Source organism: Octopus sinensis, linkage group LG25 (genome assembly GCF_006345805.1).
Source record: "Octopus sinensis linkage group LG25, ASM634580v1, whole genome shotgun sequence".
Classification (NCBI taxonomy): domain Eukaryota; kingdom Metazoa; phylum Mollusca; class Cephalopoda; order Octopoda; family Octopodidae; genus Octopus; species Octopus sinensis.
This window is the reverse complement of record NC_043021.1, coordinates 3,932,120-3,954,907: the sequence shown is the minus strand read 5'-3', so window position 1 is coordinate 3,954,907 and position 22,788 is coordinate 3,932,120. Positions and strand designations below refer to the sequence as shown.

Sequence of the window (22,788 nt, the reverse complement as noted above, 5' to 3'; positions counted from 1 at the left end):
CAGACCCCAGTTGTACCGTCCAACCCATGCCAGCATAGAAAGCAGACGCTAAACGATGATGATGATGATGATCTCTCATTTCCAATGTCCTGCAAAAACATGTTTGGCCATGGGAAAATATTCCGTTGCTAGGAAACAGATGAGGGTTGGCAAAAGGAAAGGCATCCAGATGTAGAAAATCTGCCTCAATAAACACATTTCGAACCATGCAAGCATGAAAAAGTGGATGTTAAAAGAGAAAAAAATTGATGATGAACATTAAATTTGAGACTTTGCAGGATAAGCAAACCTGGAAACAAATAGCGGCAATGAAAGAGTTTCACTGAGATTTAATTTATGGAAGCAGTTTTGATGAAATATTTAGAGTTGAGATCTGGATTTTTAGACAATAAAAAAATATGATACAAGGGAAAAGGTTTAGTGGATAGATCAAATGGATTTAATTTGGGTGGTGAGAAAGCACACAATCAATTAAAGCAGACAACCAGAAATTGTTGGAAGTTGTAGTGGGGGTGGGGATGAGACACAGGTATATAAAGGTGCAAAGGTTGTATGACTTTGATGTATCAATGAAGCTGTAATTATTTATTGTTTTTTTAACTTCCTGAATTTTTCATCAAAGATATTTTTTTTTTTCTTCTCCAACTTTAACAGTGCCACAAGTCTGTCTGTTTTTCAGTCAGCACTTACCGAAGTATTAGGAAAACGGCAGCAGCAGAACCAACAACAACAACAGTAATAATATTAGAATTAATAATAATAATAATAATAATGATAATAATAATATGATGGTGCGTAGAAATGTTTGAAATGTCTGGTAACTGAGAATTTACATAGTTTTTACCTGTTTGTTGTCTGCTAATATCATTTATGAGAAAGACCATAAAACAACAACAGCAACAACATCAACATCAACAAAGCATTCTACTGCATCACCGATTCTCAGGCTTCGCTTCAGATGTTTCACATGAATTAACACAATTACAAAGCATCTAAAAAAGATTACAGGCAGTCACATTTTCTTTGAGAAATAGAAAATAGATATCAATCAATCAATCAGTCAAAGTCTCAGTTATTGATTTCCCATTATTGGGTAAAGGTCTTTCTTTCTTATTTCTCTATCACTTTCGGTTTCGGGTGCTAGGTATCCAGTTTTTGTCTAATCACTCCAGTTCATCCTTCCATCTTGTTTGCTGTCCTCCTGTCTCTTTTACAATCTCCCAGAATCCAGCCTCTTGACCCCCTTTTTTTTTTAGCTCCATTTATTGCCACTGATCCTCTCAACCTGTCCAGTCTGTAATTTTGACAATGTCCGTTAGTTGTTTTTGTTATTATTTAATTTGTTTTTTCCATTTTTATGATTTTTGCACATTATTCCAGGCATAATGCTTTCTTGAGAACATTGATCCATTGATCTTGTTTGTTAGGTTCCATCTCTGGTTTCTGCATCGTAAAATAAAACTCTGGAATAATCCAAAGCTTATGAAGTTTTATAAATGAATCCTTTTAATACTTCCAGGATGAATTTTAATATTTCTACCCTGGAACCTTTTTTAAGTTAAGTTAAGTTAATTTTTTGGCTCAAAAAGCAAAAAGCAAGGCCATGTAGGGGGACATGGAGTTAGGTACAGGGAGGGTGTTCATGCAAAGAGTTCAGGCCATTTCTGGTCAAGAGAGACTTTGAACCGATCGGTCGTCGGCATCTTCACTATCTTGTCCAGCAGCTTATTCCACGGATCCACAACCCAGACGGAGAAAGCCCCTCTCCTTCGATTGAGATGAAATTGTCACAGATAAAGCATTTCAGAGTCCAAGAAGTTTAAAACAAAATGGATTGTTTATACTAATGAGATAAACAGAACTCAATGCATCGGGTGCCTATAGCTTTGGTTAGCACATTTGACTGAAACTCTTAGCTTTCAAGTCACAGAACTTGCTTCTCACTTATATTAAAATATAAATTTCAAAGGACAGTTTATGTATGTCAGTCAGTTTTATTTCAAGATTTCTTGCCAATAGAGTTAGCACCAGTTTCTAACCTAGATTTAAGACTCCTTCTTTGGAATTTCAGCATCAACAACAAGGTATTTGTGTTTGTTTGTTTGTATGTATGTATTTGTGTATGTATGTGTGGAGGCGCAATGGCCCAGTGGTTAGGGCAGCGGACTCGCGGTTTCGATTCCCAGACCTGGCGTTGTGAGTGTTTATTGAGCGAAAACACCTAAAGCTCCACGAGTCTCCGGCAGGGGATGGTGGTGATCCCTGCTGTACTCTTTCACCACAACTTTCTCTCACTCTTACTTCCTGTTTCTGTTGTACCTGTATTTCAAAGGGCCGGCCTTGTCACTCTCTGTGTCACACTGAATATCCCCTGAGAACTGCGTTGAGGGTACACATGTCTGTGGAGTGCTCAGCCACTTACACGTTAATTTCAGGAGCAGGCTGTTCCGTTGATTCGGATCAACCGGAACCCTCGTCGTTGTAACCGACGGAGTGCTTCAGTGTGTATGTATTGCTATCTTCTGAGTTCAAATTCTGCTGAGGTCGACTTTGCCTTTCATTTTTTTCAAGGTCAATAAATTAAGTACTTGTGTAATCATTTAGTCCCCTCCCCTCAAATTTCAGGACCTTTGCCTATAGTAGAAAGAATTATCATTATCATTATTATCATCATCATCATCAATTCATTTCATTGAGAAGTGATGTTCCATAGCTAAAAGACTATGAAGCAATGCATAGGAGATTAAGTGTAAATTTGTGACTCTTTTCCTATTTCCAGTTTACATCTTGAATCACTAAGCGGTTCAACCTTTCTATGTATCAGGCTAGTAGTGTATGGCAGATTAAAAGCTGAATTACCATCTCTATTACTATGCACCCTGTGGTATATATCTAGTCTGTTAGAGCCACATTTAACTACAGAAGAAGCGGTGAAGAGCACAGAGACGAAGAGCAACTCAAAGTAGTGGAGTACAAACTGTCAGCTTTTGATTAAAGTGTCTGATACTCTGTCCACTTGGCCATCCATCATAATTTGTAGTGATAATTAAGGAAATATATTAATATATTCAGGTTTCAAGATAGCGCATGTTTGTGTGTGTGTGAAGCAATCAATAAATGAATACACACTGAATAATGTAAAGCAGTGATTCCAAACCATTTTTTACTCATGGCACATATAAGAACATCTTCAACGTTATTTTTATGTCTGCTTTTTCTGTGCCGGTATGGGTTAGTCAAGGTTATTGGTTGGCAGTTTTTGGTTTTAGGTACATTATAGGTACATTGTAGGATCATTCAGGAAACCCCAAAACAATCTTGAAAATTACAAAAATAGATTTGAGTACCCAAAGTACTCAAAACCGCCGGGGTCGACTTTGCCATTCATCCTTTTGGGGTTGATAAATTAAGTACCAGTTATGCACTGGGGTTGATGTAATCAACTGGTCCCCTCCCCCAAAATATCAGGCCTTGTGTCTATAGTAGAAAGGATTATTACAGATTTCTTTAGAATATGGCAAGCTGGCAGAATAGTTAGCACACCAGACAAAATGCTTAGTAGCATTTCATGTCTTTACATTTGGAGTTCAAATTCCACCTAGGTCAAATTTGCTTTTCATCTTCTTGAGGTTGATGAATTAAATACCAGTTGAGTACTGGGGTCAATGTAATTGACTTAATACCTCTCCACAAATTTGCTGTCCCTGTAACCTAGCAGTTTGGCAAAAGAGACTGATAGAATAAGTACTAGGCTTACAAAGAATGAGTCCTGGGGTCAATCTCTTCGACTAAAACCCTTTAAGGCAGTGCTCCAGCATGGCTGTGGTCAAATGACTGAAACAAGTAAAGAAAAAAATATCCATAAGTCAGTGAAAAGGGAAATCAAGGGATTTGAACTTTGAATAGCTAAATACCACCACAAGGCATTTAATCTGGTACACTGATATTTTGATTTCTCCAATCCACTTTCTAGTGATTAACAGTAACTGTTCACCAAGATCACCGAGATATTGAGAGGAAGACGATGTTGTAGCTTTATAAATAGTCATGAATTGATAACATCAATGCTAATTCTTGTTTAAAAACTCTGCCAAGACTGCAAGGATGACAAAGTAGCTAGGTAGCTAGGTTACAATCTGAGAATGGCATCTTCTGAAATGACATTTGTGAAATAAGATAAGATTGCATGCCATGAAGAGAAGGGGATTTCTGGCATTTCATGCCGGTCCCTTTCCAAATGACAGTGGCGGCATTTCAACCCTCTCCTTGAACGGTAAATATTTAAAAACTAATTGTGGTTTCTGACTTAGGAAGACTCCTAATATTTTGACTAACATTTTTTTTTTGATCAAATGTCTTCTGTTTTAATAACACTATGTAACAAAATTTAGGTGTTTTTTGTTTTTTTTTTAATCTTTATCTTTGGTTATAAAATGTTGTTTTCTCTTTGCTTCTATCTAGAAATCAAAGGAAATGACTACTTTCCCCTTCAAACTTTGCTTTTGCAACTTGGACATCAACGCTTTCAAACTGACCAATTTTCCATTACATTTCAAACAGATTCAGTGCTGAGTTGTTAAAGCAGAAATATCATTATAGCAAATATTCTGCTCAATACCACAGATTTGTTTATCAGTTGCTTGACCATAACCAGTTGAGCATGTCCGTTAGTGACATTCTGATGATGAGCAGAAATAGTGGGAGAGCATCACTGCCATGTGCTGAGAGGGATTCTTTGGGGTTTGAAGAAATAAAACAAAATCAAAGTTTGAAGGAAATACTAGCCATTTTTCACACTTTCTTGGGGTCAGCAAATAGGAAAGAACAGATGCTATTTGAGGACCAAAATCATGTTCCACATCGTAATTTATTTCTTTCACTTGGTTTCATGTTGGTTATATTTTGTAGCTCTAAACTTTTTTCTTTTTCTTTATATTATTCCTCTAGGATGGATTTTTTGAAGGAGAACTGATTAATGGAAGTAAGGGTCTTGTTCCATCCAATTTTGTTGAAAAAGTTCCAGGTAAATGTTTCATAATCTTTTTTTTTTTTTTTTTTGGTTAATGCCTTTGTTCAAAAAAACTCCATGATACTGTCCACCATCTCTCTTGCTGGTAAGATTGATTAGTAATTATAACGATGCACCATGTATCGTATGTAAATATGTAACGTATGCATGTCTGAATAATTGTGAGAGATATGGAAATTTTATAATTTGTTTTTTTTTTTAAGCAGTTGTTGAATACAAGGAGGGGCTGAAAAGTTCCTGGCTTTGGGTAAAAAAAATAATACAGGAGAACCAGTTAAATACGATTTTATCCAATATATTCCCCTCTCAGATTCACACACTTATTGTGCCAGTCCTTCAGGTTTCCTAAGCTCTGTGAAAGAAATGAGGAGGTTGGGCCTTCAACCAGACCTCTCACAAAACCCTTAAAGCCAGAAACTTCTCAGCACCCCCCTCACAGTTAAATATATTTGTAACAATTAACATAAATTGTTAATAAAATACTTCTCATTCCTGCTAATAATACTACTAATAATACTTTTGCTTCTACTACAGCTGCTGCTACTACCTTAACTGCTGCTGCTGTTATTACTACTACTACTAATGCTAATATTTTATTGACTGAGTTATATGAAAAGTTCCTAATCCTTTTGTAATATTTCTGTTGAAATGCCCTACCTTTGTTTTAATTAAATTTTAAAATAATGAAGAATTTAGTGAAATAATTTTGTCATTATTCGGCTGGTGTTTGAAGCATAAATCAACAGAAAATTTTTATGAAATGTTTTAATTTAGATCAATTTAAAGCAGGAAGTTTTTTGATATAGAAGCAAGGGTAGTCTCAGGCAGGCTGGTACTAAAATGGTTAACGGAACCACAAGAACTTTTAAATAATTATGTTTCCAATTATGATTATTTTTGTGAATATGCAAAACAAATTTTCTTTAAGATATCTCAGGATTCGTTTGAATTTTAGCCTATTTATGGCTAAGGGCCCTGCCAAGATAATACATCCCTCCAAATTCACTTTTATACACACTCACACATATGATGGGGTTCCACACAATTTCCATCTTTCAAATTCACTCACAAAACATTGGTTGGCCTAAGGTGCCACGCAGTAGGACTGAACCCGAAACCATGTGGTTGCAGAACAAGTCTCTTAACCAGACAGCCAGGCCTAAATTTCCTTCATTGCTGAATGGTGTAGTGGCAACATTTGCTATCAACCGAAGATGGAACTTATGATTGAGAGATAATGATGATTAGTATAGGATTAAGAGAGTTTGAGAAATGACAGATCACTGGGATCTAATGGATCAACAGATTAAGAGCATCACTGACATTGACTGGGGTGAATACTTGGAAGTCATGTGATTAGTTTGAGGGTTTAATTTGTGCCGGTGGCACGTAAAAAGCACCATCCGTCTGTGGCCGTCTAGCAGCCCCGTCTGGCACCTGTCTGGTGGAATTCTGGTGTAAGCACCCCATATAACCTGTTGTAACTTTTTAACTTTTGGAATTTTCAGAAAATTCTTGCAAATTTGTGTTCTACACATGGGAATCCATACAATGATGAGAAACAAATTAAACAATTTTTAATACACCTCCTCTACCCCAGAAATCCCAAAAGTTCCACTCTCAAATCTTTTAAAATCAGAGTTTAAAATACAGGGAGTCCAAATGTTTTGCTTAAATCCCAGCAATGGATCACCCTTAGAGGCATCCTCATTCCAGTAAATGGGTTTAGGGGGAGAAAAGTATACTCTTTTACTTGTTTCAGTCATTTGACTGTGGCCATGTTGGAGCACCGCCTTTAGTCGAGCAAATCGACCCCAGGACTTATTCTAGAATAAGCCTAGTACTTATTCTATCGGTCTCTTAAACACACCAGCATCGGTTGTCAAGCGATGTTGGGGGGACAAACACAGACACACAAACATACACACACATATATATATATATACATATACGATGGGCTTCTTTCAGTTTCCGTCTACCAAATCCACTCACAAGGCTTTGGTCGGCCCGAGGCTACAGTAGAAGATACTTGTCCAAGGTGCCACGCAGTGGGACTGAACCCGGAACCATGTGGTTGGTAAGCAAGCTACTTACCACACAGCCACTCCTGCGCCTATAGAAAAACACCAATACATGTCAGAGTGACAAAGAAACAAGGAAGGTATCAGGTGGTTATGAGATGTGCTAAAAATAACAGCTAGATCACCCTTAACCCTTTAGCATTCAAACCGGCCATATCCGGACAAAATATTTAGCCTGTTTTATATCGAAACTGACCAGATCTGGCCTCTCACCTCACCCCTACCATGTCGTTCTAAAACTAAAAAAATCACTTCACTGAAATCCCTAAACTACAAGATAATGCAGGATTAATTCAAACCATTTTAAATAATCAAACATCACATTTGACAGAATAATCTGAACACTAAAGGGTTAAATCACACGTAGAAATTTTTTTTTTTTTTTTTTTGCCTAATTGTATGAATTCCTGTGTGTAGAAAGCAACTTCACAAAAAATTTTTGAACATTCCAAAAAATTAAATAGTTATAAGGGAGTTATATGGGGTGCTTAAAGCAGATGTCCACCAGAAATCTGACCCTGAAGTTTGCTTTTCCACACTTTGTCAAAATCTATGAGGTAAATCAGTTGTAGCAGCAGTAGCAGAGCAGTTGCTCTGGTTTGTATTTTACCATAAATTTCTAGTTGAGTACCACAGCATAGAGCAGTTTGCCAGTAAATCTTGGCTCTTCAGAACTCACGTAATCGGTTATTTTAACTCGATAGATTAATAGATGTATTGATTAATTGATTGATTCGGAATATTGCAGGAGATGCATGTTGATGTAATTTTGTTTAGATATTCTTGTTCTATCTCCCCAGTGACATGTTGTATGTGTGTGTGTGCATGAATATAGATGTGTTTATACGTGTACTCACTTGTGTGTGTGTGTGTGTTGTGTGTGTGTGTGTGTGCTGGTTTGGCTGTTTGGCAGAGTTGGCTCTGCAACCATATAATTTGGGGGGAACAGCCCCACTTTCTGGCACCTTAGGTAACTCTTCTATACCTCTAGGCTAACCAATACTTTGTAAAGAATTTGGGTAAATGGAGATTGTTGTGTGTGTGTCTGTCTGTCTATGCGATGAAGGCACATGGCTCAGTGGTTAGAGCATCAGACTCACAATCATAAGGTAGTGAGTTCAATCCCCAGATTCTGCTGTGTGTTGTGTTCTTGAGCAAGTCACTTTATTTCACATTGCTCCAGTTCACTCAGCTGTAGAAATGATTTGCAACATCACTGGGGCCAAGCTGTATCAGTCTTTCACCTTTCCCTTGGATAACACCAATGGTATGGAGAGGGGTGGCTGGTATGCATGAGCGACTGCTAGTCTTCCCATAAACAACTTTGCCTGGACTTGTGCTTCAGAGGGTAATTTTCTAGGTGTAATCCCATGGCCATTCATGACCAAAGGGGGTCTTATCATCATATCATTTAATGCCCTGTTTCCATGTTTGCATGGGTTCAAGGGATTTATTTGAGGCAGATTTTCTATGGGCTGGATACCCTTCCTGTCACCAACCCTCACTAGTCCCATGGCTAGATATGATTTTGCAGAATATTGAAAATTAGTGTTGCAGCTTGTATGACAGTGACACTCATCTACAACATTGATGTATCATCATCATCTAACATCTGGCATGGTTGTATATATATATATATATATATATATATATATATATATATATAGATGAGAAAGTTGGTTTGTGAAAGAATGTGGTTGAATATATAGAAAATAGTAAAAAGTGAAAAAACTACAGAAGGCTTGTTTTAAAAGGTTAAAAAATATATATTTAAGTCAATATGTCTGAAGAATGTTATAAATTTATAACATTCTTCAGACATATTGACTTAAATATATATTTTTTAACCTTTTAAAACAAGCCTTCTGTAGTTTTTTCACTTTTTACTATTTTTTACATATATATATATATATATATATATATACACACACACACACACACACACACACGCATGCAACAGGCTTCTTTTAGTTTCTGAGTTCCAAATCCACTCACAAGGCTTTGGTCAGCCCAGGGCTATTGTAGAAGACACTTGCTTATTGTGCATATGTCTTTGTGTCAGTGTTTGTCCCACCACCACCATTTGACAACCAGTGTTGGTGTGTTTACATTCTGTAACTTAGTGGCTTGGCAAAAGAAACTGATAAAATAAGCACCAGGCTTTTAAAAAAAAGAGGTTCTGGATTTGATTCATTCAGCTAAAAATTCTTCAAGACGGTGCCCCAGCATGGCCGCAGTCTAATGACTGAAACAAGTAAAACGTAAAAGAATTTTTAATACAGAATCCTCTAAAATCTGAAAAGACACATTATGTTTTGAATGTAAACTAATTTATCTTCTCTAATCAGATTATAATTGTCATCTTTATTCATACTTCATAAACAAAATCATATTCTCTGCTGCTGCTGCAGCTATTACGGCGCCTTTAACTTTTCCCAGTTTTAGTTTCCCAGACAATGAACGGTTGAGTAAGCAATTATTGAAAAAAATAAAACTCTTCCTTTTTCTGTTCTCTTTAATGCTATTTCGTTTATGTTTTCAACTAACTGTTGCCTGTCTTCATAATTAATATCAATTTGATATCTGAAGAAATCAGCATGGTAAATATTTTAGATGTATATACAGAGTTAGTTAGAAGAGGCAGGGAGTTCTTTTCCACCACCACCCCCCAACACTTCCATTTCTATTTTTAATAGCTCTTTAGGGAAATGGACATGGAAGAGAAAAGAGAGAGAGCGAACGAATGAAAGAGAAAATTCTTGCAAATTCATTATTGCGATATTTCAAATTAAAACAGAACATTTTTAATACACCTGCTTCTCTTCTCTTTTGCCCACTCAAAATAATTATAAGAAAAACCAAAAACTGAATAGAATTTAATAACTAATCTCATAAGTTATATATGTCTTTCCTCTACACGGAATAATATTGTTTCATTATATATTATATTTCTCTCTCGCTTCTTGAAATATTCCCCCATCGTTATTATTTGGTTTTTGGTATTTTCGTTGTGACAATTCAGCTCCTGGAGGGAATTGCTGTTAAAGAACATCATTTGGAATTTCTATGGCATTCTTACTGTTGAGTTTTAAATTAACCCTTTAGCGACGATCTAGCATTCAGATTACTCTGTTGAATGTTATGTTTATTTATTCATATAATTTTGTATTACTTATGTGTTATCTCATAGCTTTGAGGTTTCAGTGAGGTGATTGTTTATTTATTTATTTTTTTAATGTCAGTGCAGGGTAGGTGTGAGATGCTAGATATGGCCATTTTGAATGTAAAACTGGTGGAATATTTGGGCCGGTTATGGCCAATTTAAATGCTCTTGGGTTAATGTCTTGATGCTTTAAATTTCACCCTGAAGTGGTTTGAGAAAAGAGTGCGTCAGTAGCAGGGTGTGCTTTTGAATATGCAATTTTTTAATGAAAATATTACAGAGCATCTTTTATCTCATACTTGGCCATGCTGGAGTACCACCTTGGAGTGTTTAGTTGCACAAATTGAACTTTAGTGCTTATTGTTTTAAATCTCTTTTGCTAAACTGCTAAGTGACAAGGGCATTAAAATTCCAACACTGGATATAAAGCAGATACAAAGATACACACACACACACACTCACACATGAGCTTTTATGTAGTTTCCATTTACCAAATTCACTCACAAGACAATGGTTGGTTGAGGGCTACAGTAGAAGAGACTTACCCAAGGTACCACACACAGTTGGACTAAACCCAAAACCACGAGTGAAAAACAACCTTGTTAACCACATAACCATGCCTGCATCTAGTTGTAATTAATAATTTCTAATTTAGGCATAAGGCTAGAAATTTAATAGGCACAGTCAAATATATTGACCCCCCATTATATATATTGACTCTGGACTTAACTGGTACCTTATTGCCCCCCCCCCTCTTCCCAGAACTTGACTGGTACTTTATTTATCATTATCACCACTGAACTTAGCTGATGATTTTACTCCCCACCACTGAATTAACTGGTACTTTTATCATTGCCCCCTACCCATAGAACTCTACCGGTACTTCATCTATTCCACCCACCACCACCAAAAAAAAAAAACTGACGAAAAGTAAAGTTGATCTTTGATAGTATTTGAACTCAGAATGTAAAGAACCACTTCTGGATATGGCAAGATATTTTGTCCTGTATTCTAACAGCTCTGCTAGTTCACTGCCATTAATAATTCCAACATCAATCACAGCATTTAAAAGAACTTTTAAAACACAGCTTATGCCAAATGAAATTGATGTAATTCTTCCACTTGATAAAAAGGATAATAGCACTTTAATAGCTAATGTAAGCAGTGCCAATTTGGTAGAGGCCAAACGGCAATATCAAATGACTGTGATGCTATACAAAGACAAGTAGCGAAGAAATTCCTCAATTGAGTTTCAAGCCATTGTAGCATGTTTCTGTATTTGTTTGTCATCGTATCGGTAATTATTAATCCTGAAATGATATACAACTGCCATTGTTAACACATCAATCATCTCCTGTTGAAAATATAGATATAGGCGCAGGAGTGGCTGTGTGGTAAGTAACTTGCTTACCAACCACATGGTTCCGGGTTCAGTCCCACTGCGTGGCACCTTGGGCAGGTGTCTTCTACTATAGCCTCGGACCGACCAAAGCCCTGTGAGTGGATTTGGTAGACGGAAACTGAAAGAAGCCCGTCGTATATATGTATATATATATATATATTATATATAATATATATATATATATATATATATATATATATATATAGGCGCAGGAGTGGCTGTGTGGTAAGTAGCTTGCTTACTAACCACATGGTTCCGGTTCAGTCCCACTGCGTGGCACCTTGGGCAAGTGTCTTCTACTATAGCCTCGGGCCGACCAAAGCCCTGTGAGTGGATTTGGTAGATGGAAACGGAAAGAAGCCTGTCGTATATATGTATATGTATATATATAGGCGCAGGAGTGGCTGTGTGGTAAGTAGCTTGCTTACCAACCAGATGGTTCCGGGTTCAGTCCCACTGCGTGGCACCTTGGGCAAGTGTCTTCTGCTATAGCCCGGGCCGACCAAAGCCCTGTGAGTGGATTTGGTAGACAGAAACTGAAAGAAGCCCGTCGTATATATGTATATATATATATATATCATCATCATCATCATCATCATCATCGTTATATATATATATATATATATATATATATATAGGCGCAGGAGTGGCTGTGTAGTAAGTAGCTTGTTTACCAACCACATGGTTCTGGGTTCAGTCCCACTGCATGGCACCTTGGGCAAGTGTCTTCTACTATAGCCTCGGGCCGACCAAAGCCCTGTGAGTGGATTTGGTAAACGGAAACTGAAAGAAGCCCGTTGTATATATGTATATATATATATATATGTGTGTGTGTGTGTGTTTGTGTGTCTGTGTTTGTCCTCCTAGCATTGCTTGACAACCGATGCTGGTGTGTTTACGTCCCCGTTACTTAGCGGTTCGGCAAAAGAGACCGATAGAATAAGTACTAGGCTTACAAAAGAATAAGTCCCGGGGTCGATTTGCTCGACTAAAGGCGGTGCTCCAGCATGGCCGCAGTCAAATGACCGAAACAAGTAAAAGAGAGCAAAGAGTAATTGAGTTTCAAACCATTGTAGCATGTTTCTGTATTTGTTTGTCATCGTATCGGTAATTATTAATCCTGAAATGATATACAACTGCCATTGTTAACACATCAATCATCTTCTGTTGAAAATATAGATATACGAAAGAGAGTTTAAGATAATCACCAGTGTCAGAGTTTGTAAACGTTAAAGATCATTCCATCTTTGAATGCATACATTCAAAGACGGAGCTTCTGTTTAGCGGTTCTGCCGTTCTTGAATACTAAATAATGATGATGTAACAGCAGCCGTTGCTCTCTCTCTCTCTCTCTCTCTCTCTCTGTTGATCTATCTATCTATCTTTATGTCTCTCTTTCTCTCTCACCTTCTCTTTCTTTCTTTCCTCTTTTCTCTCTCTCTCTCTTTATCTATATCTCTCTCTTTTTCTATATTTCTCTCTTTCTCTCCTTCCCATCTTTCTCTCTCTCTTTCTATCTCCTCCTTCCTTCTTTCTTTCTCAGGCTTCTCTTTCTCTTTCTTCTTTTTCTTTCCTTCCACTCTTTCTCTTTCTTTCCTTCTGTTTCTCTCTCTCCCCCATACCCTTCCCTTCCATACTCCTCTCTTTCTCTCCTTCTCCTCTCTATCCCCTCTCACTCTCCTCTCTCTCCCATACCCTCTCTCTCCCATACCCCTCTCTCCCATACTCCCTCTCTCTTGTTACTCACCCTCCGCATTGTTAGTCTTACCCCTTCCCTACACACACTCCAACCACTCTATTCCCCTCCTCCCATTGTCATCATTTCCTCACTCCTCCTATCCACTTACTCCATCTTTCTTTTTCACCACCACCCTCTCTCTCTCTCTTATACTCACCCCATCTAAGTCGCACAACCTTCAGTGAGCTGAGACACTGCAAAATCAAATGAGGCTTGTTGGAGTATGAACTTCCTCTAGTGATGGCATCACACCAAAAATATAACCCAGTACACTTTGTTGCTTGTAAGGGTATCCAATGAAGGAAACCATTTCAAAACTGCAAGTTAATATTCCCCATGACCGGACAGGTTTTCACAGACGATTGGCAATGAAAGTGCAGATGTATCTATGTGTTAAAAAATTTGCTTCCCAATTGCATGGTTGTGGGTTCTGTCCCAGTGTGGCACCTTGAGCAAGTCTTCTACTGTGGTCCTGAACCAACCAAAGTCTTGTGAGTGAATTTAGTACACAGAAACTGAAAGAAACCTGTCATAGGACAGAGAATTAAATTAAACACAGGGACACATACATCAAAACACTCAAATGTGCCAAACACTCATTTTGTGCCAACTGGTCTGCAAATCTTAACTTTGACCTTGCATCCAACATCCAAACCCCTAGAGCACTAGGCCATGTACCTCCAATCGTGTGTGTGTGTGTGTGTTACTGTCTCCTTGCCTTGACTTCATGTGATAGCTGTAAATGAGTGCTGTCATCATGGAGATGGTCTCTTTCCCTTCCAATCGTCTGTGAAAACCTGTCTGGTCATGGGGAATATTAATTTGCTTGGAAACAAGTGAGGGTGTTGGCGACAAGAAGGGGCTTCAGGCTGTAGAAGTTCTTTCTCTCTTTTCTCTTTTACTTGTTTCAGTCATTTGACTGCGGCCATGCTGGAGCACTGCCTTTAGTCGAGCAACTCGACCCCGGGACTTATTCTTTTGTAAGCCCAGTACTTATTCTATCGGTCTCTTTTGCCGAACCGCTAAGTAACGGGGACATAAACACACCAGCATCGGTTGTCAAGCAATGCTAGGGGAACAAACACAGACACACAAAGATATACGCATGCACACACACACACACGCATATATATATATATATATATATATATATACGACGGGCTTCTTTCAGTTTCCGTCTACCAAATCCACTCACAAGGCTTTGGTCGGCCCGAGGCTATAGAAGACACTTGCCCAAGGTGCCACGCTGTGGGACTGAACCCGGAACCATGTGGTTGGTAAACAAGCTACTTGCCACACAGCCACTCCTGTCTCAATAAATTCTATCCAACTCATGCAAGCATGTAAAAGTGGATGTTAAACATCACACGCACTCACACACATACGTATACAACAGGCTTCTTTCAGTTTCCATCTACCAACTCTGCTCAGAAGGCTTTGGTCAGCCTGAGGCTATAATAGAAGACATTTCGCCCAGGTGACACACAGTGGGACTGAACCCTGAACCATGTGGTTGGGAAGTAGGTTTCTTACCACACAATTAGTTGTGTGTATGTGTGTATATTGTTGATGCTTTGGAACAGTGAATCTTGAATCCGATAAAGCTATAAATAATACTATGTAAATATTGGCTTATAAAATGGGCATCCTTCAACTTTTTTAATCCAAGGTTTTTTTTTATTCAGTATTTACATGCTATTAGTTATAGCTTTATCTCCTTCAAGATTCACCGTTCCAAGAACATAAGATATAAAAGGGAGAGGACTACCAGCAATGTCTGTCCACCACCCCCCACCATCTAACTACCACTACACCATCACCACTACACACACACACACACACACACACCACACACACACACACACACACACACACACACACACTCCTAGATCCAGTTACTAACTAATCCGTCTAGATTATTTTGCATTTTGTCTTTTTTATCCTCACTCTATCATCTGTTGTCATGGAATTAACTTTAGTTCCTACACTCATTGTATAACATCTTTAGCAATATTTACACACACACACACACACACACACACACACGCGTTGTTTCTCTCTCTCCTTCTCTCTCTCTCAAAATACCACTTTAAACTTGGTCTATGTTTATTGTCAGGCGTCTCAACTATTTAGCTGCAAACTTTATTTTGCCTTAAACATCTCAATAACTGAGGCAATGAATCATTGTTAATATCGGTTTTCCAGTCTATTTAATCCCATTTTTAGTAATGAATAATTGCTAAAAGACGAGATTTTAATAGTCAGTATAAACACACACACACATATATATAGATATTATATATGTGTATATATATATGTGTATGTATATGTATATATATATATATATATATATTATATATATATATATATATGTGTGTATGTATATATTATATATATATATATATATATATATATATATATATTATATATATATATATGATTATTGTTTAACTTTTTCCTGTAAATTATCATAAAACACTGGTCAACACCCAGTCTAGAACTAACTCCTATCTGTTGACCATAAGAACTTGGAAAAAAAAAAAAGACACAGAATAGGACAGGCCCTTGCTTGACATTACTTGTCTGCTAAATTTCCCATGGCCAATCTGATGCCAAAGTTAGAAAATGTTTTTATCATCATCCTTGTTTCTATGTTCATTTCTCATACTGGCATGAGTTAGATGGGTTCCCAAGTCCAAGTCCTCATTTAGAGCTGCTACCCTCCTTGAAAGGTCAGAGAATCACGTCTGGTTCACACATACTAATTTTGGCTTGGTTTCTATGGCTGAATGCCCTTCCTAGCACCAACTGCTTTTTAGAGTATATTGGGTGTACATTTAGTGAGGTGTCAACCAACGCTAGACAGATTGTCGTATATTCTGCTGATTCTGATTGCTTCCACTAATTCCAAACACTACTTCAATCTGTACTCTTAAATCATTCAGCTATACTTGGCTCACTTTTTTAATGGCTTGGTCAGAGGAGGGAGAGAAGTCAACATGTCATTTTTTTAGGTCCTGTAGGGATAACTGGAAAGATGGAGGAAGATATTTTCACACAACTTGGCCCAAAGGCTTGCAAATGCATGCATTCCATTGTAGACATTGAGGCCCGACCATATGATGGTGTTAGACCCATTAATGGATTAAGCCTAATATCCCAAAACACAAACAGTCCTTTTGACAGGCTTCCACGTAGTTTCCTTTTGCATAATTCTGCACACGAGGTTTTGTTATGATAGAAGGCATTTGTCCAAGGTGCTGCACTGTGAGATGGAACCTGAAATTACGTGATTCAGTTCTTAATTGCGCAGCCTTGCTTGTGCCCTTTATTGTTCCTCAGACTAAAAGAGTGTGCATTTGGGACCTTATCAGGTGCCTTTTCTACGCTTGTCAATATTCATTTCAAATTTTCACACAAGGCTAGCAATTTCAGGGGAGTGGGTAAGTTGATTATATTAACCCCCAGCGCTCAACTGGTACTTATTTTATCAACCCCTGAAAGGACGAATGACAAAGTCGATCTCAACGGAATTTGAATTCAGAACTTAAAAATGGATGAAGTGCTGCTCAGCATTTTCCTCAGTATGCTAACAATTCCACTAGCTCACCTCTTTAATAATAATAATAATAATAATAATAAATAATAATGATAATAATAATCCTTTCTACTATAGGCACAGAGTATGAAATTTGGGGAGAGGGAGATGGTCAATTCCATCAACTTCAGTCCACTACTGGTACTTATTTTATTGACCCCCCCAGAAGGATGAAAGGCAAAATTGACCTCAGCGGAATTTGAACTCAGAACATAAAGATGGGTGAAATGCTATTAAGCATTTTTGCCAGGCGTTCTAATGATTCTGCTGCCTCACTGCCACACACACTTGTGAATATTGAGATATTTACAAGATTTCTCAGTTAAAAGTTGACACTTCTTTCCGATGTTATGATTGATACATTGCATCAACTATAAAAAGAAAAAAAATGTAAACATAGCTTCTTTGGTTTGATCATAAGATCAACTACTACTACTACTACTACACACACACACACTATGCATCATCTGTTTTTAATAACTTCTGTTTTCTCTAAGAATAGTACATAAGAAATACTAAGTACTTAATATTGGTGCAGGAGTGGCTGTGTGGTAAGAAGTTTTTTTCTCAGCTACATGGTTTCAGGTTCAGTCCCACTGCATGGCACCTTGGGCTTCTACTATAGCCTCAGGCTAAGCAAAACCTTGTGAATGGATTTGGTTGACAGAAACTGAAAGAATCCTGTTGTATGTGTGTGTGTGTGTCTTTGTGTCTGTGTTTGTCCCCCCACTGCAGCTTGACAAATTTTGTTGGTTTGTTTATGTCTCTATAATTTAGCGTTTCAGTAAAAGAAAAAGTACTGGGGTCAGTCCATCAGAGTAATAAAAATAAATTCTTCAGGATGTTGCTCCAGCATGGCTACAGTTTAATGACTGCAATGAGTAAAAGATGAAAGACAGGCAAATCTACTTTCACTTTCGTTTGCTACCCATATCAAGATCAGTAGCTTCATTAAATCAATTATTACATCTGGCTGGGTCCACCTTTTCTAACACGAAGCTCTGTAGTTTCATCACTGTGATGTCAGAGTAACCAATGGCATATTTGGGTTTATCAAAGCTGTGCAACCAAAGATCATCTTTTTTGAACACAAGATATGAAAGGCAACGTTGACCCTAGTGAGATTTGAACTCAGAACACTGAAAGTCAGGAGAAATATCATGAGGCATTATTCTCCCCAACCTCAAATAACTCTGCAAATTCACTGCTTTATATACCTAATAAAACATCTGAGTTTAATTCCATCTGGCAGCTATTTCTTGTTCTTCATAGATTATCTGTCCTGTGTCTTTGAATAATGGATAAAGTTATATATATATATCACCATCATCATCTAATGCCCTTTTTTTCCATGCTGGCATGGGTTGTACAGTTTGACAAGAACAGACGAGCCAAATTTTGCGTGTGTGTATGTATATATATATATATATATATATGTGTGTGTGTGTGTGTGTGTGCGTATAATATGTATGTATGTATCTATATATGTATGTATGCATCTATATATATATGTATGTATGTAAATGTATGTATATATCTATATATATATGTATGTATATATTTATGTATATTTGTATGTATATATATATATATATATATGTATGTATATAGATGTATATATATGTATGTATATATATATATATGTATGTATATATATATATGTATGTATATAGATGTATATATATATATGTATATAGATGTATATATATATATATATATATATATATATGTATATGTATGTATATATATATGTATGTATGTATGTATATATATGTATGTATATAGATGTATGTATATATATGTATGTATATAGATGTATATATATATATATGTATGTATATATATATATATATATATATATATGTATATCAGTCTTATTTGAACACGCTTTACTTGCTAATAGGTAATTGCATAATCATGTATGAATGAATGTGTGGTCTGGGGTTGTGCACTTGTGTGTGTATGCATATGTATACACACACACACACACACACATGCACTCATCCATACACATACAGATACCTACACTTACACCAATATGTAAATGTGTTTGTGTATTGGAATGTGTGTGTGTGTCTGTGTTTCCATGGCTTATTTTTAAACCCGTTATACTAAGAGGATATGGAAGGAAATATAATCAGCCAATGACTGAAGTCACTTTGCTGATATTATTGGATGCCAAATTGATATTATATCACTCTGGTGCTACAAAAGCTGACATAAAATAATGGATAGGTAAAGATAATAAACAGGATCAATTACAGTAGTGTTGTTTCTCTCCGCCACCACCCCACCCACCCACCCATCGCCAGCCCCCTCCCTCTCCCCTCTCCTCACCCCCACCCCCGCCCGAGTCTCCCCCCCACACACACACATGATCGATAATGTCAGTTATAGTCAGAAGTAGATTAGAAAATGTTAAATTATTGACCCAGTGCAGTTATTTCTGTTTGTGTGTGTGTGTGTGTGTGTGCGTGTGTGTGTGTGCGTGCGTGCGTGTGTGTATGCGTGCGTGCGTGTGTACGTGTGTGTGTGTGTTTTGTTGGTCAGTGGTGTCACAAAAAAGCAATTAAAAATACTCTTTATATAATTGTGTGTGTATATTACACATACATACATATATACTACATATATGTGTATATATTATATATATATATATATATATAATATATATATATATATATACATATGCATATATATATATACATATGCATATATATATATATACATATGCATATATATATATATACATATGCATATATATATATATTATATATATATATATAAAGGGAGATCATATATATACACACGTATGCATATATATATATTATATATATATATATACACACGTATGCATATATATCTATATATATATGTATATATGTTTACATACGTACATATACACACACCTATATGTGTGTGTATATACACGGTTTTTATCTGTTCTTGAGGAAATTCTTCTCATTCATAATTCAATCTACCTGACACTTTAAGAGAAATGCTTCCAGGAAGTCAGAAGATATCCACTTAACCAAAGCGTTATATTGGTAGCATGTGTGACACAGAATCGTGGTTGACCCTCAGTGTCTTCACTCATCATTGACATCACCACCACCACCACCACCACTATTACTCTGTGCGTTGTCTCAATCTTTCTACCAAACTTATGGCCATCACTTCCTTATCTACCCCCATCCATTCACGAAACTCTTTTTTAACTCTTCCAGATCTCTCTGTTGAATGTGATGTTTATTTATTCATAGGTGGTGAGCTGGCAGAATTGGTAGCATGCCAGGTAAAACGATTAGCAGTATTTATTTCGGCCGGCATTATGTTCTGAGTTCAAATTCCACCAAGGTCAACTTTACCTTTCACCCTTCCAGGGTCGATAAAATAAGTACCAATTGAACACTGGGGTTGATATAATCAGCTAGGCGGCGAGCTGGCAGAAACGTAAGCACGCCGGGCGAAATGCATAGCCGTATTTCGTCTGTCGTTACGTTGTGAGTTCAAATTCCGCTGAGGTCGACTTTGCCTTTCATCCTTTCGGGGTTAATAAATAAAGTACCAGTTACGCACTGGAGTCGATGTAAACAACTTAATCCCTTTGTCTGTTCTTGTTTGTCCCCTCTATGTTTAGCCCCTTGTGGGCAATGAAGAAATATATAATCAGCTTACCCCCACTTTGCTGGCTTTGTGCCAAAATTTGAAAATTGAAATTAAGACAGCAAGCTGGCAGAATTGCTACCATATTGGACAAAAAAGGCTTGGCAGCATTTCTTTTACATTCCCAGTTCAAATTCCATTGAGGTTGACTTTGCCTTTTATCCTTTCAGTGTTGATTAAACAAACACCAGTCAAGCACTGGGGTCACCGTAATCAACTAGGCCCTTCTCCCAAAATTTCAGACCTTGTACTTATTGCAGAAACATGGCAGAAACGTTAGCATGCCGGGCGAAATGCATAGCGGTATTTCGTCTGCCGCTACGTTCTGAGTTCAAATTCCGCCGAGGTCGACTTTGCCTTTCATCCTTTCGGGGTCGATTAAATAAGTACCAGTTACTCATTGGACTCGATATAATCGACTTGATCCGTTTGCCTGTCCTTGTTTGTCCCCTCTATGTTTAGCCCCTTGTGGGCAATAAAGAAATAAGAATTGTTAGCATGCCGGGCAAAATGCTTAGCAGCATTTTATCCGACCTTATTGCACTTTGGTTTGGAATTGTTGCAGTATTTTCCTTGTTCATTTATAAAGTCATTATTGTCTGAGCACAATATCATTATTTGTCTTACATTATAACATCTGGCTTGCTGAAAACCTATTACTAGCAACGCTAAACTTTCAGAAAATATACATAATACATATACAAATGAGACGAGAGATAAATTTCTTCCTGGATAAAATGTCAGTCACTTGCAGGTGATATTCCTTGATTTGATATCTCTTTAGCATTCCATTTGCTAACAATTAAATTTCTCTCATCACACTTCTTCCTACTGGTTTTAGTGTGTTGGCCATGTTTTAAATCCTGTGTTTGAAGGCAGCTGGTGATAGCGAAATGTGAGGTTGTCAGAGTTAAAATTTCAGAAGCATTTTATATTATTTATTTATTAAAAAGAAAAGACAAAATCCCATAACTCTTCGATACCTGTGTGTTATCTTTGTCAGATTCTGGTTCTTCATTTCTGCTTTGGCATTTCTTATAGTTTATTGCATTACTATTTAATTATCAGAATTACTGCTACCACCAGCAGAGAGAGCAACTACTACAACTACTACTGACACAAATTGCACAAACATACACAGACACACACACAAACACACACAGACACACACATGTACATACAATCACACATGTACACATAAACACACATATACACACACAGCAACACACATAGACAAATATATATATATATACACACATATAACATATAAGCACACACTCACGCAAACACACATATACATACTATCACACATGTACACACAAAGACATAAACACATATATATGCACACAAAGACATAAACACATATATATGCACACAAATACACAAACACAAACATACACACAGACATACACACCAACACACATAGACAAACATACATATATATACACACATACAAACACACACAGACACAAATGCATAAACACACACATACACACACAAATACAAACATACGCACATATATACACACACACACACACCAACACACTTAGATAAACATACACATACATACATACACACATACATATAAGCACACACACACACACTATTTACTCCTGTCATTTTGTTTATTCAAACAGATATTTGTCTTTTCTTTTGCTAAAACTTTGATGTTTGAAGAGAGGAAAGTTTTCCAGTTGTTTGTATTTTGTGTTGGTGTTCTCTTGATTAAACATTTCAGTTTTGCATATGCTAAATGTTTCTAAAATGTAATTATATTTAGACAATTCTATAACAAATAACCTGAATTTGAATGATGGTTGACCCGGAACTGTGTAATTAATCTAAGCCTGCATGGATGATGAGGCTTGACCAGGTTGAAACTACAAATTTCAGCTGCTAACATATATACAGGGTGTCCCAGAATTAACTCTCTATTTTAATGAAATCAACAAAATTTTTGGCGATGTTTCGTTTGTCGTAGCACACGTCTCCGTCGATTTCCGTAAAAAATGTAAACACTGAATCGGCCATACATACATACATACATACACACATACATACACACACACATACATAGATACATACACACACATACATATACACCGAGTAAA

At 37.0% G+C, this 22,788-nt stretch overlaps 1 protein-coding gene across 8 annotated transcripts in view; it reads left to right on the top strand.

Annotated features, from left to right (window-relative positions):
* LOC115224461 (RIMS-binding protein 2) overlaps nt 1-22,788 on the top strand; it is a 595,300-nt gene that overhangs the window by 500,032 nt on the left and 72,480 nt on the right. For all 8 annotated transcript variants that reach the window (XM_036513377.1, XM_036513379.1, XM_036513378.1 and 5 more), the window contains one exon: nt 4,948-5,023. In XM_036513377.1, the coding sequence (XP_036369270.1) occupies nt 4,948-5,023 (76 nt within the window). The remainder of the gene's footprint in view (nt 1-4,947; nt 5,024-22,788) is intronic.